Here is a 24,201-nt window from a genome sequence, read left to right as displayed (position 1 = left end):
ATTTGACACATTTATTAAATGGATTAAACTCTAGCTAACACATGACCCATTTTAATTAAAAAATGACCTGTTTACTATCTCTTTTTTATTTGTTTTACTTGTGGGCATTTTTTTTAATCAAATATTTTAAATTTTATATTTGAGAAGTTATAAAAAAATATCAAAAAGGGTTAATAGGTCATGTTCAGGTTATTCATATTGTTAGTAGATTAGCTTGACTAGATTCAAGTTAGGACAATTTTGAGTCGAATCGAACTTGACTTTTTAACCCGTTTTTGACACCCGAAGTGTTGGTGGAGCTAATAAAATATTTTCCAATCATATTTATGAAAGTGACATTTGAATTTACATATATCATTGTTATAATCATTTTAAATTATTATTTTAACTTTGTTAACTAACATATTTAACACCTGATTTACAAATGATAGAAATTCTTCAAATTTTGCATTTGAGTCCATAGTTTTGTAATATTTAATATAGATTTTTAAAACATTTATAAGCTTATTTTATCAACAACAACAACAACATCAAGCCTTTATCCCACTACGTGGGGTCCGCTACATGAATCCTTTTTCACCATTGTGTCCTATTAAAATAAAGAATAAAATAAAAAATATTTTATAATTTTTGCAGCATGATTATATGTGAGTAAAAATATATGATAAAATTAAATAGCAGTTACTAAAGCAAGAGTATATTTTGCAAAATTATTTCATAATTTATAAATAAAATAGGCACATCACAACAGAAAAATAAAATAAAATATTTAAAATAGTGATTCAAATGCCTAAATGAACTGTTAACTCCTCAAAATGACTAAGAATGTATCTTATTAGCCTCACATTGCAGGATTTATTTATTCTACCATGAAGATAGACTTAATTGAAAGCAAGCAAATGTGTTAACCATTTTACCAAAAACAAAAAATGGCCTTATTCTCCTCGACCACAAATGAAGCAGCTAACTCTCACCTACAGGAAGAAATAGATATCATTAGCCATAGCATCTAAGGTTTCATTTTAAACGGCGTTCTTACTGCTTTCTAAAGCAGCTTTCTAGCTCAAACTAAGGCTTCGTTTGGGACAGCTTTCTTACTGCTTCTTAAAGCAGCTTTTTAGTTCAATTATTTTAATTTTTGTACTAGAAATCTGCTTCAAGTAACAGTAAGAAAGTTGTCCCAAACAAAGCCTAAAATTTTTTATACTAGAAAGCTGCTTTAGAAAGCAATAAGAAAGCCGTCTCAAACAAAGCCTAAATCAGAATACATAGTAGGATTAGGCTTTCGTTTGGGACGGCTTTCTTACTGCTTTCTAAAATAGCTTTTTAGTATTAAAATTTCTAGTTAAAAAAATGTACTAAAAACTGCTTTAGAAAGTAATAAGAAAATCGCCCCAAACAAAATCTTAATCTAAATTTTATTTGAAGGATTTCAAAGCACAGAAGAGAAAATACCATGAACTGTAATGAGATCATTTGGCCTTCCTGTAATAGGATCATTTGGTCCAAGGTCATCAATGGGTGGCCGCTGAAGGTGATGATTGGTGGCAGACTGATATGCCATTGCTAGGGCTAAAGCCTGAAGCAAATAAAAGTAGAGCAATATGATATCAGCACAGAAGACTGCAATAAAGGGAAATTTAAAAATCAAAAGTGGACTTTTAGTTAGAAATACAAAACTTATTTATTTCTAGGACAAAATAAGAGTTTTAGGATCACTTTGGAGTAGCTGTAATTTTTTGTAAAGATGATTTTATAGTTGATGCAAGTATTATATATATTTTTTTAAATGATCGTGCAATATTGATCGTGCCGGTCTTTCACAAAAGAAAGCATGAGAACTTTTTTTTTTTAACTGTTATTTAATTTGCATAACTAAAGCAAGAGAACTTACAACCGTAGTTAGAGAAACAATTAGAATCAGGATATTCTAACTTAAATTTGATTACAATGAGTATAAAATTTATTGGATTTGCTATGGAAGAGAACAATACAAATTTTGATTGATTTTTCTTGCATAGTAGATATTTCAAAACTAATCCAATAACTTTGAGACCTATATTGACTGAATTTTTTTCACTGGGTTACTGCCCGTTTGAGTTGTTTAGTGATTGTGATTTCTCATCGAAGAAGACTCCCAGCTTTCCTGGAAGAACAAATTTTTATACAGTAATCTCTAAAACAAGTGAAGCTTTGACATATCTTAGCAAAAAATAACGAGTTTTTAAGACAAAAATTAGAGTTTCAGCTGTGTGCAAGTGCGAAAAAAATTTAGGCCAGGCTTCAACATGGAAACCCATTAAACTGGCAGAGAGGAAGCATCATGCATGCTTTGTTTCTTCATAAAAGATTAAAAATAAACATGAACTTACGATATAATCTTTGTCTGGAGGGGCGTAAATGCCTGTCGTCACAGTTGTTCTTCTGTTAGTTCCACCTTTTGGCGGGTTCTCAATGCTTTTGAAGCTGGTCGGAACAACCACAACTGGCATTCCCACAAGATTTCCCAAGCAAACTTTCTCCCAATCAGTTGCATTTCCAATAAATGCATCAACTGTGAAGCTCTCATGAACTTCCCGAATCAATTTCCCTCTAGCTCTTTGTGCCTTTAAAATATAAAAAGAACATTCTGATAGGAAACACTTGTAGATTTTAAGCCAATCCTAACAAGAAAGACAAAAACAGCGAGAAAACTATTCCAAACTCCAATGAAAATCAGAAAAAAACAGTAATTTTATTGTAAGAATCAATAGATCGGAAGAAAACAACAAGATACAGGTGATCCTCTATTCGAGAGGAGGATCGATCTCCCCCAATTTTTAGACGAATCTAGAGCCCAAAACCTAAACCTAAAAGATCCCAAAATCAGCCAAATTCAAGATGCCCTAACCTTAAGAAAACAAAGTATTTAATGCATACAAATCAAAAGGAAATCCCTAAATAGTCCCTACATTCAAATTTCCTTCCCAAATCCCCAAAAAATCCTTCCTAAAAAGCTGCGTAGGCTTTGGTGGCTCACGCGACACTGCAGGAGGCAGAAAAGTTCCGCCTCCGTTTCGTTGAGCCGGTCCAGTCTGGACCGGCTGATTGGACCGGTCTAACACATTCCAAGTCAAATTATGTTGTACACCAGAAACAAAATATTCAAACTGAACAGCAATTGCACGCATATAATGATCATTAATGAATTCAATAAAAATAACATTGCAGGAGACCAAGAATTCAATGCAGCTCAAGGCTCCGTCAACCAAAAATTGTTTAATCATTACTGAATCAAGTTAGAACCAGCTCTTGTGAATGCTATAAAAACTTAACTCTGTGGAGCGGAGTTCTTGAAGGTGTGTAATGTGAGTGTTAAATTGTCACCCCTTGTCTGATTAGTCACCTCCCTCATATAATAAGCGTGTGATGATTAAGATCAATTGAGAGGACCTCAATTAATATTCAAACATGATTGGTCGACCCTCTCCAATCAATGGTACTTAGCATGTATTAAATGAACTATCAAATTCCTTCAAAAAGCGTTTGGCCGGCCCTCCCCTCAATATATTCTAACATGTGGTAAAATTCCACTCTCTAGCAAACAAAGTTTGGACGAACCATGCAATATTGGATATTAATTTGTGTTTATTATAATGCCACTATCTTTCTTAATTTGATCATTTTCGACCCTTCTTTCATAGTAAAACAAAAAATTGTATCGTATCATGCTTAAGTGCTTCCTTATTTATGTTGGCTGGCCACCATCTAACTCAGGATAGGCTATTTCCAAGTAATGCTACATAATAGCTTATAGAAACAAGTGTAATCTAACCTTGAGGAATCATTGAAGAGAAATAAAGTTAACGGTGTTTGTTTTCAGTGCTTCGTGAAGATAGCTTGGTGGTTTTCTTCTTCCTTTGGAGTTCTTTAATGGCAGCTTCAATCATCATTGTGATTCTTAAAGTTCTTTGGCGAGGTTTTAAGTTAGCATAAATATCTTTACGCTCTTTTGAAATAATTTATACTTACCATGCTCTAAGGGTGTGATTCAGTTAGGGGTGCAACCGAGTCAAGCCGACTCGCAAGCCGACTCATTAACAGGCTCGTCAGTGCTTCAGAGCTCGAACATACCTCTGCTCGACTCGTCGGCAGCACGTGGAGGTGACATTCCGGTGGGAAAAAGAAATTGCGGGACGACGGGGGCGGGAAAACAAAATCTCGATGAGGGAAAATGAAATGATCACGACATAGCACCTTGACGATGACGGAGCACGAAGACGACGACAATGAAAAGATGACCAACCTCGGGACAACAGAGGATTACGATGGAGCTCGGGATGATAGAGCATGACAACAGAGCTCTACAAGCCGGTCGACATGAGATGAGTCGAGCTCAAGCTCGTCTTTTGAGCTTGACTCGATTTCAAGCTCAAGCTCAGAATTTGGCAGTCGAGCTTGACTCGAATACCGCTTGGCTCGAGCTCAAATCGATTTGTTTGCACCCCTAAATTTAGTTAAGTCGGCTCGAGATTGACAAAATAAGTGGCGCTGTGAGCTAAGCTCAATGAGTTAACGACCAAACTTGAGCCAACTCCGATTTAACATTTTGGATCATGAGCCCCCTCATTAGATGAATATTAATATAACACACACTCAAAAAGTTAAAATATATTATAATTCAAGAGTTTAACTACAAAATTAAACAAATATATATTAATTATATATCATTTCAAAATATCAAGTCATTTGTTATTATTTCTTATATTTCCCATTATCTTTATCATTTTATTGTAATAAATGCTTCAATCAAAATCATTATGTTTCTATCATAATAAATGAGTCGGCTCGTGAGCCGACTAAAATTTGTAGAGATAAGCTTGAGATTGAGCTCAAACTCAAACTTGATTAATTAATCAAACTCAAGCTCAAGCCATGGTTGTCGGTTGACCCGACATTGCTTGATTCATTTACACCCCTACCTCACTATTTGTAGTTGTTTAAAAAAAATGAAAAGCAAAAAAAGGGGCTATTAATGGGTCGAATCCAAACTAGATCCAACCTGATAAGCATTACCAACATCTTATCTCCTTATGAATCACACGAGAGCTTCTTCTGTCTCCCCCTCTCTGGCATAAATTGAAAATAACCCTCCATGCTTGCCCATTAAAATCCCCCAATGCATTTCTCACATTTGCGGTCGTGCTCTCTCTCTCTCTCTCTCTCTCTCTCTCTCTCTATAGGAACTCATTTTCCACAAATTACACACACATGTGATGAATACCCTCTGTACTTACTTGCACCCAAGATTTATCAAGCTCCTCACATGATGGAGTGAGCAGTCTCTCACACCCTACTTTTTCTCCATCAACGCCCAACAAATTATGCTCAACTACCACAGCTCTCCTAATGCTAAAACTCTACTACTTGTATCTTATTCCCTTCACACACAACATGCTTTTCATTCCCTCTATGCAATTGTGTGAACTCCCAACTTCCATGCCCTTACTCACGCTTAACATCAAACTCCTAACAAACTTGGCCTTCTCCCAACAAATCCTCACACCTCTTAGCCTCAGAGACTACCCATCTCTCTTCTTGAACCATGTCGCTGCCCTCGCCTCCCAACGAATGTGTGCCTCTACCTTCTTTATTCCTTATGTGAGACTTGAACCCACAGCTCCCACAATTCAAAACCAGCTCATCCTACACTTCTCTCATACAAATCTCAAACCCGACTTGCCGGTTGCCACTCTTCCCTGCAGAACCCGCTTCAACTTGCTCATAGAGCTAAGCCTCTCATACAGTGACGAACCCTCTCTCATCCCCACTTGAGAACAACACCTTTATATAAATACTAACTACAGTCTCTATAAGAGATGAATACCAAAGCTAGTGCAAATTTAATCAGGTATTAACTTCCTTGAAGTCCATCTCTCTCTACATGAAAAGATTGGAGTAGCTACAGTGAAAGATAAGATTAGAGAGAGTCGTCTTAGATGGTTTGGTCATAGTAAACGGAGGCTTTCCGATGACCCGGTTAGGAAAGTTGAGGTATTAGATTTGACTTATGTTAAGAAAGGTAGAGGTAGACCTAAAAAGACTTAGTTAGAAAATATTAGAAATGATCTTTCTTTATTAGATTTGAATGAGAATTTGACTTTTAACAGGGCACATTGGCGAAAAAGGATTCATGTAGCTGACCCTAGGCTTGATGTTGTTGTTGAAGTCCATCTCTCTCTTGATCCTGAACACGTAAATGCCCCTGGCATCTACAGGGTTGCATCTCATAGCCTTTTCTATGACATAAGTCACGTAATACTCTAATATAGAATATACCAGAGCTTTCTTTGTCTCCTTGCTAACGTGAAAATCAGCATAAAAAATAAGGGGAGATGTTGGTTGACTACAAACTTATTAATGCCTCTCCATTAAAACCTTCATGACATAAGGCATCCCACATCTTACTATAACATACGTTGAGGTGCGTCTGTAACTTTTTATATAGTTTAAGTCACGTGGTGCTCCATTATAGCATCTAGCCGTGCACATCTTGTAGCAATTTAACATGAAAAATCAACAAAAAATAAAAGATGATCTCCATTATCAAACTATATCAATATACTTTGGCATCTTCCATAGCACACCTCAAAACTTTCTTGACGTGAGGAAATCAATAAAAACTAAGAAGAAATGTTATCCGTTTGCAAATTTAATGTCTCGCCTACTTTTGGTATTTTATAATTAACAAAAATAAAACATTATTGTCCTTGATCCTTGATGGTATAAGTGACATCGCAAACCACTATGGCAGTTGTTGGGGTATATCTCTTTTCCTTCCTATGGCGTAAGCCGCATCATGTTCCATCATGGCATCAATTTGAGCACGCCTCGTAACCGTCTTAATATAAAAAAATCCTTTTAAATCAAGGGGAAACACTGATTCAAGTTATGATTTATTTTTTTTAATTTTCTTGGGTGCTTCAAATCATTTATTAAAGTTTCACCAAATGCGTTGATGTAAATTCTGAGAACCATTACCATAAATCTGAAGGGCCCAAACTCTTAGTGAAAATAAGAATTCAAGAAAAAATAGATTTGAAATATGTAAGTACATCAAGATTCATGTTAATGCATTAATAACTATACTTGCACATTGAAAAGCACACCAATATCTCCAAAAACATGCAGAACATGAAATCCTCCTACAAGGTGTTTGATTAATTGGTAAAGGTTTGTTGACATGTACACTAATGAAAAAAAAAATACAAAGCTCATACCTGTTCGGCGCACGAACTCTGGATGTCCTACACCATCCTCCACACGTCATCGACAAAGCTCGTGCAATCTATGCACGTCCGATGTCACGTCTTCCAAGATATGCGCGATCTTTGCCTACTCTCACTATTAAGAGGGCAACAGACGAATCCTCTGGATGTTTTGTTCGAATCTGTTGACCTTAGCAGATTAAAAAAAGCCCATACCTGCTCTGGCGTCGCACGTCGCTCGCACACCGACGTCGCTTCTTCACATGTTGTCTGCACGATCCCCCTCGACATTAAAAGGAGACCGAAGCCCCTACTCTTCGGTTCAACGATCACGACCCCCTCTTTGGCTCCAGCGCTCTCCGATCTCTCTTGCTCCTTTTCCCTCTTCCTCTCGCACACTTCTTCGAATCCTTCGTTGATGTTCGACTTGACTCCGACGACGACGTTCCCTCGAAGTCAGATTGGAAACTACGATATTTTGATCGGAAGCAACAAGAGAGCTTGCTGGTGTGAGGGTTCCGACATTTTGATCAGAACCAAAATGTCGGAACCAGCGACAGGAGCCGCTCGCTGCGATCGTAACTTCCTCCCTTCTGCCGCTTCTTCGGCTCCATTCGTGGTTGAACGACTCCAAACCTTCGACGACTTCCCCTTATGGTCGGATTGGAAGTTGTGACATTTTGGCAGAAGCAACTACCGGAGCTCGCTCGCTGTGGAGAAAACTTTCTCCCTTCCGCCGCTCCTTCGGTTCCTTTGGTGCTGTTCGACTTTGCTCATTTAATGACTTTCCCTTCCTGAAGGATCGGAAGTCACGCATTTGATCCGAGGCAACAATGGGAGCTCGCTGACCAAAAGGGTAACTTTCTCCCCCACACACGCTTCTGCGGCCGACGCTAGTAAATAGAGGGAGGGAGAGATTTGTATTAGAGTTAATTAAAATTAATTAATTTTAATTATAATTACTTTAATTTAATTATAATTATTACAATTAATTATAATTAATTGTTTTAGTTAATTTTAATTAATTATATTTAACTTTAATTAAAGTTAAATATAATTAATTATTTTAATTCATTATAACAATTTAATTACTATAATTAATTGTAATTAAATATAATTAATAAAAGATAATTATAATTAATTTAAAAATCCCTCTCTTACCTCAATGTGTGTGTCGAGCCGGCATACCACCTATACACGCTTTTCTTAACATGGTAGGAGGGAACCTGGTGCGACACCTACAACGAGGTAGGTGAGCGGCACTTGAGTCCAAAATCCTGTCATCGGTGTGTATGACGAGCCGGTCAACCACCTATGCATGCTTTTCTTAGCGTGGTAGGAGGGAACCCGGTGCGACACATGCAACGAGGCAGGTAAGCCTGGTGCACGCTTTTCTTAGCCGGGCTAAGCCAACTCTTAAGTACCCGTACGAGGCTCTATACCTACGGGGAAACAACTGCTTTTCTTGTAACAGGTACCGAAGACCCATGCACGCCTTTCTTGGCGTGGTGGATGACAAAGATCACGAATGCGGTGTCCTCGTCCGAGGACACCTACCATACACACCTTTATTGCGCGTGGTGGGAAGACCCAATTTCTCGTAGTTTTATCCTAAATGGGGGAGACGCCAGGAGGCTGCCGAAATTTCGTATGAATATACGACCGCACTCGGACCTGATTTGAACTCAAAAGAACAAGAACTTGGACTCAAATGAATAATAACTTGTGGACTTGAACAAAATTTAAATGATGAATAAAAGGTCAAATCAAAGTAAAAATAAAATCAAATTGGAGCTGAATTCAAATCAATTTGAACATGCAATTGAACTTGCAAAGACTTCAGAATACTCTGAACAAGCACTTGAACTCTAATTGTACAACTTCAAGTGGAACTTGGACTTAAATATAACATAGTGCGCACGCACTAGACTTGCAAATTCAAACATTACTTAAACACTTGAACTTGGAATGAACTCAAATGTTGAACTGGACTATAGCTTGAGCATCAAACAAATGACATGAAGCATAACTTAAATGTCTAAGATAAAAATTATAATTTGCCGAGGAAATGATGCTAACCTTGTCGATAAAGATCAGTGACAAACGCAATAATACCTCTATGACCGACGTCATCGTGCAAGCAAGCAAGTGGAAGCCAAAACTTCAATGCATATGAATAATGATATTCAATCAGGTCCAAATGATATCAGTCCACTATAAAGAGTGCAAGTGTCTTCCATATGCGACAATGAAGAACTTGAGACGCAAGCAAAAATGTATGTTGATTGAGAAAGGGTGACGATTGTAGCTGATAATGGAAGGCCCGTCATTGCAAACAAATACAATCAATGGCCACCTCTGAATGGTGAAGATGGTTATGAGGCAAGTACATGTAACATGTAAGAAACACCGGGGTGTCCATACAACCAACCATAACACCCTACAAATACATTCAAGCATACAAATAGCAATAACCGGGCATGTACTGAAGGACCAACCAAATACATCTGAAGAAGTTATAATCACCTAACACCTACAAGCGACCGTAGGAAGTCCCTCGGGCTATAATGATTCAACCACGGGTGACAACGGAGCAACTCAAAATAGGTGTCAGGTCACCCATACAGTCGATAACGATGAGAAAACGAACAAGTACAGATGATATGATACTTGTGGATAACAACAATGGGCATATCGCAAGAACGATGAATCCCATGTGGACACAAATATATACGATATCTACAAATAATTGTAGGTATATGTCTGCAATCAGCAACATGCAACAACAGTAATTGAGATGCTGCGAATACGTTGGGTTCGAAGACAACTCGATGTACGGAGAAGGACACTTCCTGACATAATGGAAGAGATGTTTAACCAAATTCGAACTAAACTTCTTGATGTTCAAAAATTTTTTCTTGGTCCTATACTTGGGAGAAAACAGTCTTGACATCCATGAAAATTGAAGATGATAAGGGCACCCGTATACCTCCACCTATCTCAAAGATGGAATGAATCTCAATTCAACCAGGTTCAAAATATCAAGTTGGATAAGATTATTGAGGCTTGCAAGCCTCCTGATGAATGATAGTCGTGCACCTAACATACCATCTACGAGTATCTACAAATGTAAAGAAGGAGATTCGTTAGTGCACTATAATCCACCTACAGAAAACAATAAGTAGTGCACGACAGTCTACCTATATAAAGCAGCGAACAACTTAATTCAGAAGCTGCTATGTCACGCCACCGGATCCGCAACACTCATATTAGCGGACAAAAGACGTTTCACAAATATTCCAAGAGTACCCCCGCACATGCACCGTAATATGTATGCACATAGGTACACAAAAAGGGGGCAAATCCAATCACAACACCCGCATGGGCCCCAACGAGAGTGTTATTGGTACACACGTGACATCTATGGATGTTGCGCGGGTCAATAAGTGAATTCAAGTTCGAACCCGATCATTCTATATAGATCAATAGAAGTTGACAAGGTTCGAACCATCAAATAAATATATGGTTGTAGCGACCGGCATATTTATTTTAATACATTCATATTATGCATTCAAGACCTATAATCAAGAGAATTCACTAATAAAGCCATAAAGCCTATAAAACCTGATCCTCTGAAGTAGGAGTCGACATGGTATAATTATAAAATACCCCCAAACACCCGCATGGGCCCCGACGAGGGTGGTGTATTCATACACATGACGTCTAAGGATGCTTCGCGAGTCAATAAATCTGAAACCGATCCTCCTAAGCAGGCAAATGGGAGTCGACAAGGCTCATCAAATATCTCAAAATGCCCTCAAACTCCACAAAATTCAAATATCTTCAAGTGATCTCAAAGTACACCCCGATAATGGCCGTGTTGAATTTTTATCTCAACCGGAGGGGTTCACAAATATTTTTAAATGTCTCCCAAATATCTAAAAATCCAAATATCCAAAAAATCCCAAAATCCAAAATATTTGAAATTAAAATAATCCATTGAACATTTAAAGCAAAATTCATCCACTCACCATAACATTCATGCAAGCATATAGAAGGCGTTTAATAAATATTCCCATAATGCCCCCGCACGTGCACCGTAGTTTGTATACACATAGGTACACAAAAAGGGGAAAGTGCAATCATAAACCCGTATGGGCACTGGCGAGCGTGTTATAGGAATACACGTGAAGTCTAGGGATGATGCGCGAGTCAATAAATTTGAACCCGATCCTCCTAAGATGGTAAATAGAAGTCGACAAGGTTCAGTAAATAATTACAAAATGCCCCAAACACCCGCATGGGCCCTGGTGATCGTGTTATTATTACACACATGACGTTTAGGGATGCTGCGCGGGTCGACAAGTGAATTCAAGTTTGAACCTGATCCTTCTATGGATCAATAGGAGTCGACAGGATTCGAACCATCAAACAAATATACGATTGCGGCGACCGGTATATTTATTTTAATACATTCATATTAGGCCTTCAAGGTCTATAACAATGAGAATTCACTAGTAAAGGCACAAATCCTATGACAAAACCCAATCCTCTGTCGATAACTCGACAGAGCGACAAGGTTCATCTATAAAATGCAAATATTTTCAAGTGGAAATCACCCCATATTCACTACCCGATGATGGCCATATTGAACGAAAATCTAAACCAGAGGGGTCCATTCCAAATATTTCAAAATGTCATCCCAAGTAACCAAAATCCAAAATCCAGAAATCCAAAAATATTTAAAATTGAAATCCAACCATGAAACACTTAAAGCAAAATCCATCCACCCTCCGCAATAGTTTGTCGAGGTGGACAAATTAAAAACTACTTCAACTCACATAGAGCTAATGCCTGGTCGAAAATATCACTAGGATCAATTCTCAAACAATCTCCTGCCAGTAAGGACGTGGTACGTGTCCTATGACCGAAAGTTTTGCTGTCAAATGGCACCGCAGGATAAACGATTATGACCCGGGGCCCTCTGAACCAAGTGGTTTTGTCGCCAAATGGCACCATGAAATACAGGTTATGGCCAGAGCCAATACGCTCCTTAGTAGCATCAAATCCTTGAGATATGAATCAATAGGATATGATCGATAGGGCACAAAGCCCTTTGTTAGCTAAGGTGGATTCAAATTTGTCCCCTTAGACAAACATTCACCCTAGGTCTATAAGGTCCTCTTGGACGAAGCAACCCATAGATGCCGACAAGGATCCTTCAAATACCTCCTCTGACTAAGTAGACCAGGGACCACGATAGCCCGGGACGATTGAATCATGGGATCTTGATCGGATCTATCATCCATTCCCCCACCATCTGCTTTAAGTGCAATACGGTGAAATTTCTAATTTTAAATATCAAATCTTCAAATTTTCAATCATTTCCAAACTCTTCAATTCTCAAGCCCATGTTGTTACTATATGCCAGATAACACGTATTTATACGTATTTGATTGACGAGTAGCCTTAATCGAAAATTCTTTCTTATTATCGGAAGGGGTAATTAACTATAGAGGCTTGCGCCTACAGGAAACCACAACTCATATCATAAAGTCCTCGCAAAAATGAGGGCGAAATCTCTGGGCAATATCTTATCTACAAACCTATCTGCCTTCTAAAATTTACCCCATAACTTAATATGTTAAAACTCCCCCGAAAAGAAAAAGCAACAGCAGGCGAAGGTCGGGGCCGAATTTTCGGAGCCCGCAGAATCACAGAACAAGCCTGCCATCAAGCCGTCCGGTCGCAAACTCGATTGGCCACGTAACAGCAGCCGAATCGAACGACCCTTCGACCTACAGACCTTCTATACCTAATTCTTCACATAACCACTCAACCTACCTCCAACTGCGAACGCAAGCTCCAAATCATTGTGCAATGAATCAATAAGATATAATTGATAGTTGTCAGCTAATGTGGATTCAAATGTCCCCTTAGATAAATATCCACCCTAGTTCTACAATGTACCCTTGGACGAAGCATCTCATGGCTGCCGACAAGGATCCATCTATCAGGTTGGGTTGACTATCTTCTCTGACTAAATAGACCACCGTGATGGCCTAAGATGACGAAACCATGGGATCTTGATCGAGTTCATCACCATCCCCCCCCCACCCCCCCCGCACCATCCGCTTCCACGTAACGATAGCCGAATCAAACGAACCTCCTGCATCCGATTCAATCCCGTTCGGACCCTTCGACCTACAAACCTCCTTCTATACCTAATAATTCACACAACCACTCAACCTAACTCCAACTACGAATGCAAGTTCAAAATCATTGAGCAATGAATCAATAGGATATAATTAATAGTTGTCAGTTAAGGTTGATTCAAATTTGCCCCCTTAGATAAATATCCACCTCAGTTCTATAAGGTACCCTTGGACGAAGCAACCCATGGCTGCCGACAAGGATCCTTCTGTCAGGTTGGGTTGACTATCTCCTCTGACTAAATAGACCACCGTAATGACCTGAGATGACAGAACCATGGGATCTTGATCGAGTTCATCACCATTCCTCCCCCCTTGCACCATCCTATTTAAGTGCAAGATGGTGAAATTTCTAATTTTAAATATTAAGTTTTCAAATACATAAACCCATGTTATTACTATACATCAAATACCTGATAATTATTTTGACGGCTAGCCTTAATAGAAAGTTCTCTCTCGTTATCGGAAGGGGTAATTAACTATAGGGGCTTGCGCCTATAGGAAACCAGAACTCATATCATAAAGCCCTCGCAAAATGAGGGTAAAATCTCTGGGCAGTGTCTTATTTAAAACCAAATATGCCTTCTGAAAATTTGCCTCGAAACTTAAATGTTAAAACTCTCCTTGACAACTTGAAGATGAAAAAGAAAGGGGGGTCTGCAGTGAGGCTGGGGCGCAATTTTTCGGAGCCCACAATGTTATGGAATATATTTTTTCATAAATGATTTTCATCCACCTATCTTCATAAGCATTCGTTAGAATGCCCGAAAAATAGGATGAGGAACTATGGCAATGCACGTAGAACTTCTAAATGGTCTTAAATTTGTGATAGGAGTTCCAATAAATCCTTGGCCTACCTAAATATCCATAACCCCGCTAATAGCAAGATAATTTCTCAAAACCTAGATTACTATAATACCCCCAAGGGTCCTAACCTAAACTTATTTAGGCTTCATTTGGGATAATTTTCTTACTGCTTTCTACACTAGCTTTCCAGCATAAAAATTTCTTGAAAGCAATGAAAAAGTAGCGATCAAAAGTTGTCCCAAATGAAGCCTTAATGTTAACTTAGCTAATGAAGCAGATAGGCCAATGATTGAGTTCAATCTTGCAATCACTTAATCCACGATTTAGGTGAGTCATCGCCTTAATATGAGAATTAACACATGTTTCATTGAAAATCAAAATCACATTAATTTTACAAACCATTTGTGTCGCCTTGCTGCTTAGAGGGGATGGTCTTAAGACCTGCAGTTGAGATGATTCAAATATTTGAATTGTAAGCCCCGCATGTTGGCATGCTAAAAGCCAAGATCGTAAGCCTCAACCCTTTAAGTAACTCACAAATAGAGTAATAAGCCATGTTTTGAATCAAGTTATTTATAAATATTAAAAACAAATTGAGAATGCAAATGAGATATAATTAGCCTTCCAAAGAATGCAAGCCTTATCATATATAACGAATCACCTTAAATATAGGGTAAGTCCATAAGACACATAATTGGACTTTCTTCCTCAACATTATATGTCCCGCTTATAGGCTTTTTAATAAATGTAAGCTCCATTAAAATTAGCATGGGCCTTCCTAAGGATGTAAGCCTCAAACTTATTAATTTGGGTCAACGAAAAGCAAAAAAATCCATTAAATCAAAACTTAGGCCTTCCAAAAGATGTAAACTCCAACCCACCCAAAAGTCGCGAATAAAATTCATGAATAATTTATGTTCATGACATGCCTCAGAGCTTTTTTTTATCATAACCAATACCTCTAAACTAAAAGAGGCCATGCTTCATGCTTTGAACTATTTAGCGAAACTAGTATAGCCAATCCTCTATCAGTAATTAATGCAAATCTTGAAAGAGCATCTTTGACACATACATTCACCTTTTTCTGCTTGGGGTACCTAAGAGGAAGCAACCCATGATTGCTAATCAAACTCCATAACAATTATGGTTCAAAGACTTCCGACGTTGATAAACTAAATCCATTGGTATAATCGAGATAATAAAATCTTGAGATCTTTATCAAGTTTACCTCTAGCACCCTAAACAAACTGCATAGAATTAAATTTACTCATAAATGTTAAATACGATGTTAAATTTAAGCATAGGAAATCTCTTTAATTAAGAGTGCTCTCCCATGAGCAAGAGAGGTAATTAATAGTAGGAACATGAATGATAAATTGCTAAACACATGCTCTTAAAAATATATAATAGTAGGAACATGCTCCTATCGGAAGTCTCGATCTCATATCTAAATAAATCATGGTCTAAAACATCAGGTTAAATATCAAATTAAAGCTAATATATTTTAAGAAAAATTACTTGTGAGTTTTCTCTACACATCGAAGAGGCTCACATGGAAAGGGTAGGCTTTTCTTAAGTGATTAGATTTTGGGAGACTTTGTTAGGGCAAATTTCTCTCACCATCTATGGAGCTTCACTCAAGTTAAACTGAGATTTCGATAGAATTCTCAAATGATACAAACTCCATCCATTCCAAACTCCTTCCACTTATGCCATGAACCAAATAGGAGAAACCAAATTTGGGAAAATGGTCACCTAACATTAAGCCTCCAAAACTCAGTTAAGCATTGATCTTTGTGACAAACTCCAATAGCTACCATCCTCACTCAGAATGACTTCAAGGTGCTTTAATGGGGTTCAAAAGGAATAACCTAAAAGCTATTATAAAATAAGCTATTTAAAAGGTATCCGAGCACTGACCACATAAGCTATAGCAGGGGATAACCTTTCCTCTTTCACTTATAGGGACCTTCATTTTATTAAGGAGAGAGGTATTTCACAGAAAGCTAGAAACCAACAACACATTTCTCAACTATCAACATTAAATATAAGGACAAACTCAAAGTTAAGACCTAGAGTATTCTCTTAGAAAAGTCATATTAAGACATGACTCATATTTTAAAATATTAATCTTTCACTAAATATGCTAAAATAAAACCCGCTAGGGTGTAACATTTAAAAAAACATCGCCTAGATATCTATCGCAGAAAGATTTTGGTGGCATATTAGAAGGCCAAGACCTCCATTTATAAGGCTATTTATACCATCAAGAAAAGATGAATTCAAAGGAATATTTTGACTAACAATAAATCTCCAATTAGATCATCCTCAAAGTGAAAACTTAAAAAGCCTTCGCCCAACAATTTGCTTTAAGGCATGACTGGCATTTCAAAAAAAAATGCATTACATAAAGGCATCATATAGTGAGCATCGAGGCATAACATCTAGGTAATAAAATTCCTAGATATCCACCATCAAAATATCCTAATAGTACACTAAGAGGTGAAGACCTTAAATTTCCAATCTTGTATAGTGGGCATCAAGGTGTGACATCTTGGAAATGCAGTTAATAAGAGATCTACCATTGAGAAGTCTCGGAAGCAAACTCATAGTCTAAGGCCTTAAATATTCAACTGTCTAATGAACATCAATGATTGACATATGTGCAATATAATTAATTAATACATATTAGCCACTAGAATATCCTAACAACCAATTCCAAGGTTAAGGCCTTAAATATCAATGGTTACATGGTGAACACCGAAACATGACATTTGGGAAATGCAATTCCTAGCGATCTGCGATAAAAAATTCCAAAGAGCCAATTCTCAATTAAAAAACTTAGGCCTTAAATATAAAATATTACAGGAAGAATAAATGGCATGACTGATGTAATTATGAGATCTACCACAAAAGATCCCAACAGCCAATTCTTTAGTCAAGATCTTAAATGTCAAAGGTTGCACAAAGTAATATTGAGGCGTGACATTTGGGCGATACAATTTTTAAAGATTCCCCACTAGTATGTCTTGACATCTAATTTTACGATCAAGACTTTAAATATCAAAAGTTATAAGATAAACACGAAGGTGTGATCTTGCTAATATAATTACCAGATTCACCATCGCATAATTCCAATAGCCAACTCTAAGTTTTAGGCCTTAAATATCAAAAGTAACATGGTGAACACCAATTTGTAACAGCAAGGTAAATCAATGACAAGAGATCCACCATTGGAAGGTATAAACGTGAACGGGTTCAAAAGAATCCAAGCCTTTCTTTATTGCACCATAGCTTGACTTGAAGGCATTCCCTTTAAGGAGGCCATTTCTTCAAACCCACTCTTAAACAAGGGGAGTTTTTATAGACCAAGTCAAAACGATAGTAAATCTAAAAAAGCTAAGAGTAAAAGATCCTTGAGATCTAAGCCTTATAAAATAAATGGTAAATCTAATTGCTTAATTAGTAAGACAAGCTCAACAAACATACAGAATATCTTTAGCATGTTTCATGATTGGCCATAACGTAAACTGAACGAAGCTCAACAATTGATTCTCTAAAACAAAACACATTGATTAAGCTAGCCAAAGATAAGAAAATTTTGCAAAATAATTGGATCTAGAAAGTCAAATAGGAGCAAAATGACGATAAATGATGCACTGCGAGGATAATATTGAAAGGCTTCCAACAAATGAATGTATGACTTCACTAAAAATTTTCTCTTACAGTTAAATAAAAAACTATACAGTTTGAATTGAACATTGCAGCAATAAAAATCTTGCACCTTGAGTAAATGGATGTTAAGACTACTTTTCTCTATGGTGATCTAGGGTAATAAAAACTTTATTCAACTCAAAATCTTTGTTACACCAGAGAAAAAAAAGCCTGGTTTGCAAGTACTTCAAATGCCTCCATAGCTTAAAGCAAGCCCCTCACAAATGATATCTAAAGTTTGATTTTTTTCATATACAATATTGACTTTCATATATGCAATGCGGATCATTACTTCTATATAAATAGAACTGAAAAAATATCGTATTATCTTGCCTATATTAGTTAATAACATATTGATTGCAGGGGCAAACATAAAGAAGATTAATGACTTAAAGAAATAATTGTCAAATGAATTTGATATAAAGAATCTAAAAGAAGCAATAAGGGCTTTAGGGATGAGAGCTGACCACAATAAAGCTATAGATAGTCTAAATCTATCACAATTTTAATAAATTAAAAAAATATTGCACATATTCAATATGATGAAAGCAAAGCTGATAAACCCCCCTGGCTAATCACTTTAAGCTTTCAAAAGATCAATCAGCAAAGACAAATGAAGAGATGGATTATGTGGCTAAAATCCTCCAAACGTAGCAATTGGTTCTTTGATATATGCAATGGTTTGCACAAGACATGACAATGCTCATGTAATGGGAGTTATCAGTTGAGACATGTCAAATTTAGGAAAGGAATGCTGAGAAGCTATGAAGTGGATCTTACGTTACTTGGAACACACATAAATCACTCACTGTAGTTTAGAAAAGTTGACGTAAAAATTGTAGGGCTATGATGACACAGATATAAAAGAAGATCTAGATAAGTAACATGGAGTACATCTACATCGTCGTTGGTACCACAATTAGCTGGATGTCACAACAGCAAAAAATAATAGCAATTCCAAGAATATAAGCATGATACTAGCAATTACTAAGGGGATGGTCTGACTAAAAGATATTTTGGAAGAACTAGGAAGAACATAAGAGGATGCCACAATCTTCAATAACGGACAACGCAATTCACTTAACAAATAAAGCTACTTTATAGTTCATGATAAAGAATAAACAACTAAGTACCATTTCATTCACAATTCACTGAAATAGAATACTTTGTGGCTAATCAAAATTAAAGAAGTAAAAATTCTATTGATATGCAAATATAAGCAGAGCTTGCTAAAGTGATACTTTATTACTCATTGACATAGATAAATTGATTAACCTTATTTCCCATTCAGCCCCTATTTTCGGAGAAAATGGTTGCATCACTCATGAGTTATTGACATAGATAAAGTGATACTCTATCCTTATCTTCAATTTTGTATGAAGAGAAATTCTTGATATACTTTTTAAAAGCTTAGTAGAATATTTCATCTATGTGTTCGTGGATGTTGATCAATCCCATCAAACCATGAAATTTTTGTATTTTGTGTTCTCAATTATGTTTGTTCCCTTAGCTTTTTGTTTGATATTTTGCTCAAAAAAATTTTCCTAGCCTAACATTGACAACTTTTATTAAAATTGTATCTGTTTTAAAGTACATTTACTTAATTTTTTTGTAGATGCAGAGGTGACATTAGCTTCTATTACTGTTTCATATGTGGAAAATAGCGGATTTATAAAGCACTAGAACCTGCACATAGTCTACAGCAGGGATCAGTCGAGCACGCCGCAGCTCAAATGGCCACTGGTCCTGCACTTCATATTCGTCATCAAGCCCAGTGCGCTGCCACTTGTCAAAGTGTGACAATACGTCCACATCCATAGTGAAATTGAGGATTTGCTGAACTGATTTTATTGAATAATTTAGCTTAAAAGGAACAACCTCAACACCCATCGAAGATAACACATGCACAACCTGTCATGAGCAAGGATAAAATAGCAATGAAGTCTATCAAAGCAGTTTTACTATTACGTTTGTACCAACCACAACAATCTTTGAGGTAAACTAACCTCCATCTCAGCATCTTCAAGATAGCCAACTGTGAGTTTTTTTATGTCAACTGAAAATGGATCATCAAGTGGAACATGCCGAGATGAAAGATCCTCAGGGTCCGCCCCGCGGATTGCATCTATTACAATCGCGCAGTCTACGGCACTCCGGCAGAAAGGGCCAAGTTTATCCTAAGATTAAAGTTCAATTTCTTAGCTTCAACAAGATCTTTGAACTAAGTGACTGAAAGTGAAAAAACTGATAATGAAACCGAATCCTACCAAGCTCTCAGATAAGGACATCACCCCACTTCGACCCACAGTTCCAAAGGTTGGTCTTAAGGCAGTTATTCCACAGCGAGCTGCAGGGTAAGTAATAGACCCACATGTCTCTGAGCCAATTGCAAAAGGAACAAGCCCTAAAAAATTACATCAAAGTTCACAAAGTTGTCATATAAAGAAACAATTTGATCTGGTTATGAAATTTCTGATGGCGAAAATGACAAAATACATTATAAAGCTTGGCATAACCTGCAGAAGTAGTGGCTGCTGATCCTGCTGATGAGCCAGTTGAGTATTCCTCAATGTTCCAAGGATTTCGGGTCCTTCCTCCAAACCAAATATCATCATAGGCCAATGATCCCGTGACAAGCTTCGCAATGAGGACCGAACCGGCTTCTTTCAACCTTCAATAATAAAGTTGCATTGATCAGTAAGCTATCTTCCATACACCTAAAATGCTACCATGATTCAAGCACCTTTTATAAATCCATGCTTCAGTATCAATAACTTGATCCTTGAATGTCTTTGATCCCCATGTTGTCCTATAGCCGGGCACCGCGACGAGATCTTTCAATCCATAGGGAATTCCATGAAGCGGACCTGACCGCAAAGCAACCAATCAATAGCAAAGAAATCTTGTTGAACTAGATGTGAACTAATTAAAGCTTTTCTTGAGGAAAAAAATGATCAGGCAAAAGAAAAATCATAAAAAACCTTTGCTTAAAAACTATATGAATGCAGTTCAGAGCAATATAAACTGCCCTGAGCTTATGTTTCTATCATTATAATGTTTAGATGGCTTGGTTATATGTAAAATTGTCTCAAAATCTCAAAGAAAATTTGATAAGTTAGATTTAGTACAATTTGCGATAAAATATCAAAATGTGGATATATGTATGCACCCAAATATACTCCTTGATCAAGTAACTCATCTGCCATCTTTGCTTGACTATATGCTAGTTCCTCAGTATATGTAATCACAGCTTGCAGGACATGATCATACCTATTTCAGATGGTGAGGAAATTTCCCAGTTAAAGCTTTTAGATGTTTTCTTTATGTTGAAAGTAATAGAAGGGTATATAAAAAACCAAGAATTTCTTATTAACTGAAAAATACCTCTTTAACCTCCTTAGGAAAATTGCTGTAAGCTCACTCGATGTAATCTGTTTAGTCTTAATGAGGGCACCTAGTTCAAGAATCTGGCAAGAAGTTGTTAGACACATTAGTGTGATTTTTTGCATGTATAAAAAGCTCAAAATAAAGCTATTGACCTACAGTCATGAAAGCTATGTCATCCTCTGTGTCTGGTCTCGTTACACCAGATAGATGAGGGTAATTAAATTTAGGAACACCATGGCTCCCATCTCCGATACCCCAAGATGAATCAAACACTAGAACTGAAGGGTTGTGTAGCCCTCCATCAACAGAAGCAACCAACTTGCGGTTCTCTTTGAATCCGGGTATGTTGAACTTTTTTGCACCCTCTGCTATTTCTCGCACCTAAGACCATCATGTAAGTGCTATAGCTAACCCAATGACTTTAAGGCATAAACGAAAAGAGAGAGGTAATAAGTACTTTCGATTCATTGAAAAAATCAACATCAAGATACTTGAGTGCATCCTTGAGCGCTAAAACGTCCGAATCTTTTTCTCTTCTTTTTGACTCCACCACTAGAGAGGGTTCTTTGATGTCCTGAAGAAAGAACACTAAGGTGCCAATCTTGGCAAAAAATGCGGTTGAAATGAGAAGCTGAGGACAATCCTACCTTCCAAAACTTATGGTATCTGGAAACCTGCACATAAAGATGACCACACAGTCATTGAGACAAGAGGTTCAAAGAATTTTTTTGGCATTAACCTGTGTTGTGGAGTTCATTAAGAAGAACAAAGCCAACTTTTGATTCAATCAAGTAATTTATCCACTGGTTGTCTAACTTAGATTCAATCAAGTAATTCACCCTAGGAGGCCAACAAACTCTCTTACTCATTACTTTCTCTCTCTCACTCTAAATCAACAAATCCGCATAAATCAAAACATTTTGAAGGACTGTCAAGTTTTTGGCTGTTTAGCTTAAAATCATTTCAGTTTTCACTCATCTTTGGCCACAACTCTAAGCAACTTAGGGGGCATTTAGTTGAGAGTATTTAGAATTCTAGTGCATCATAAATAGTAAATTTAGAATTCAGGTGCACTATGTATTAAAAAATCTCTCAAATAGTCAAAGTGAATGATTTTGGAATATATCAAAAGGGTGAATTTCAAATACATCAACAAATTAAGCTGCATTCCTTATTCATACAACAAAATAACTAAATTTTCCAAATTTCTGTACCCTTCTACACTACAATCAAAATACTTCAAACTAAACCGCCCTTTACTATTGAATCAGAATCCACTTCGCCACAGTCAACTTGTTTCCAACTATCCAAAAAGAGATTAAAAAAAAAACTCCTCCCAATCCCCTCAAACCAAGAGAGAAAAATAAACTATTTTCTCCTCCCGAGCAGATTTTCCCCAAGCAGACCACTTTCTTTACTTCTTCTTGCCGACACAGACTATTTGGGGCCTAATATAATAACTTGAGACATCCAAAGCCACAATGATCTTGTACAAGAAGACACTAGAAAATGAAACCGGGAAAAGCCCGAAGTAAGAAGGGATTTTACCATTCCATAGAGATGGCCTTTCACTGGTTCCACCAACACAGTCAGCTCTCGCGGCGGCGTGGAGGCGAAGCAAGCGATCACTGCTACAAGCCCACAAACGAATAGAACTCCGATCGTCTTTAGCTGACACATGACAATTTGCGAGCTCTGTCTTCCCGCGAAACTGCCTGGGAAGAACTTGGCCGATCTTCTTTGATTTTTTATTTCCTCAACGTAAGAAAATTATTTTTTTTTTATTTTTAATATTATATACCGTATGATGTTATTTTGTATTTGGTTGCGTCGTATTATTCTGTGAAAAAAAAAGGTCAGATGGAAAAAAAATTTAGGCTCTATTTGGGATAAATTATTCAGTATAGAGTACGGACGGCATCTAGAGACCAATAAAAATACGCTATATCACCTCAAATGTATACTGCACTTGGTACCGAGCATAATACCGAGCATTACCGAACAGTTCTCCCATCTGGCGTCCGCACAAAATTATCTGTCTAATGCGACTAATTTGTTGCTATTTTTTAATATAAAAATTTAATTTTTATATTAAAATATTATTTTAAAAAATAGTAAAAATTTTGTCCTAAATAAAATCTTAATTGCTTTATTTTATTAACATATTGTTGATTGAAAAAAAAATGATTTGAATCAATTTAAATTTTTAATATATTTAAGATTAGTGTAATATATTAAAATTTATTTTTACTTGTTTTAAAATAAATTTTATAACTTTTTGCCCTATTTTGAAAATTTTCAAGATTTTTGATATGATTTCAAATATCATATATTACTATTAATAATGTTAAATCATTAAATAATATAATTAAATTATTAGATAATATAATTATATTATTTAATATTTTTAAATATAATTATGATAAAAATATGAAATTAAATTTTAGAAAAAAGGTTTTTACCATCTACAAGATTACATGAAATTTAAGATTCTTTTTTAAACTAAATTATTTGATAATATAATTAAGTTGCAATGTCTATCCTTGCCCTTCTATGAAAGGTTGGAGATAAGTTAGAGAGTGTGATTAAGATATGGATTAGGATATAATCCTTTATTATTATATATGCATAAAAAGAGGTCCCGAAAGTAAGAGATGTTAGTCCATCTCTTATCATTTTTCATAAGAGACATGCAAAAAAAATTTATCAAAGGAGGAGGCAAAATAATAAGAACTATTTGAATGAGTGTTTCACAGATTCATCAGGAAAGATGTGCAAGCCTATGAATCCATGCATCAATGATCCCTTCTAACTGATTGATGAAGAATAATTGT

The 24,201-nt window shown here is 36.6% G+C and overlaps 1 protein-coding gene across 1 annotated transcript; it reads right to left on the bottom strand.

The window, feature by feature from the left end:
• Positions 1 to 700: 700 nt before the first annotated feature.
• LOC110094661 (glutamyl-tRNA(Gln) amidotransferase subunit A) lies at positions 701 to 23,130 on the bottom strand. Its single transcript, XM_020819934.2, has 14 exons — positions 22,916 to 23,130; positions 22,015 to 22,041; positions 21,825 to 21,941; positions 21,524 to 21,748; positions 21,365 to 21,447; positions 21,150 to 21,250; positions 20,724 to 20,847; positions 20,497 to 20,651; positions 20,248 to 20,384; positions 19,987 to 20,157; positions 19,667 to 19,891; positions 2,373 to 2,606; positions 1,456 to 1,579; positions 701 to 974 (listed from the first exon to the last, which is right to left on the bottom strand). The coding sequence occupies exons 1-14, from the start codon at positions 23,045 to 23,047 to the stop codon at positions 964 to 966; spliced, it is 1,866 nt and encodes a 621-aa protein (XP_020675593.1). The 5' UTR covers positions 23,048 to 23,130; the 3' UTR covers positions 701 to 963.
• Positions 23,131 to 24,201: the final 1,071 nt, after the last annotated feature.

This window comes from Dendrobium catenatum, unplaced genomic scaffold, assembly GCF_001605985.2.
Source record: "Dendrobium catenatum unplaced genomic scaffold, ASM160598v2 fragScaff_scaffold_1693, whole genome shotgun sequence".
Classification (NCBI taxonomy): Eukaryota; Viridiplantae; Streptophyta; class Magnoliopsida; order Asparagales; family Orchidaceae; genus Dendrobium; species Dendrobium catenatum.
This window is presented reverse-complemented; position numbering and strand designations above follow the sequence as displayed.

Coding starts and splice junctions, on each gene's coding strand:
- LOC110094661 (XM_020819934.2), bottom strand. CDS start 23,047: ATGTGTCAGCTAAAGACGATCGGAGTTCTATTCGTTTGTGGGCTTGTA. Junction 22,042..22,915: donor AAGGCCATCTCTATGGAATG/GTAAAATCCCTT, acceptor CTTTATGTGCAG/GTTTCCAGATACCATAAGTT. Junction 20,385..20,496: donor AGCAGCCACTACTTCTGCAG/GTTATGCCAAGC, acceptor GTAATTTTTTAG/GGCTTGTTCCTTTTGCAATT.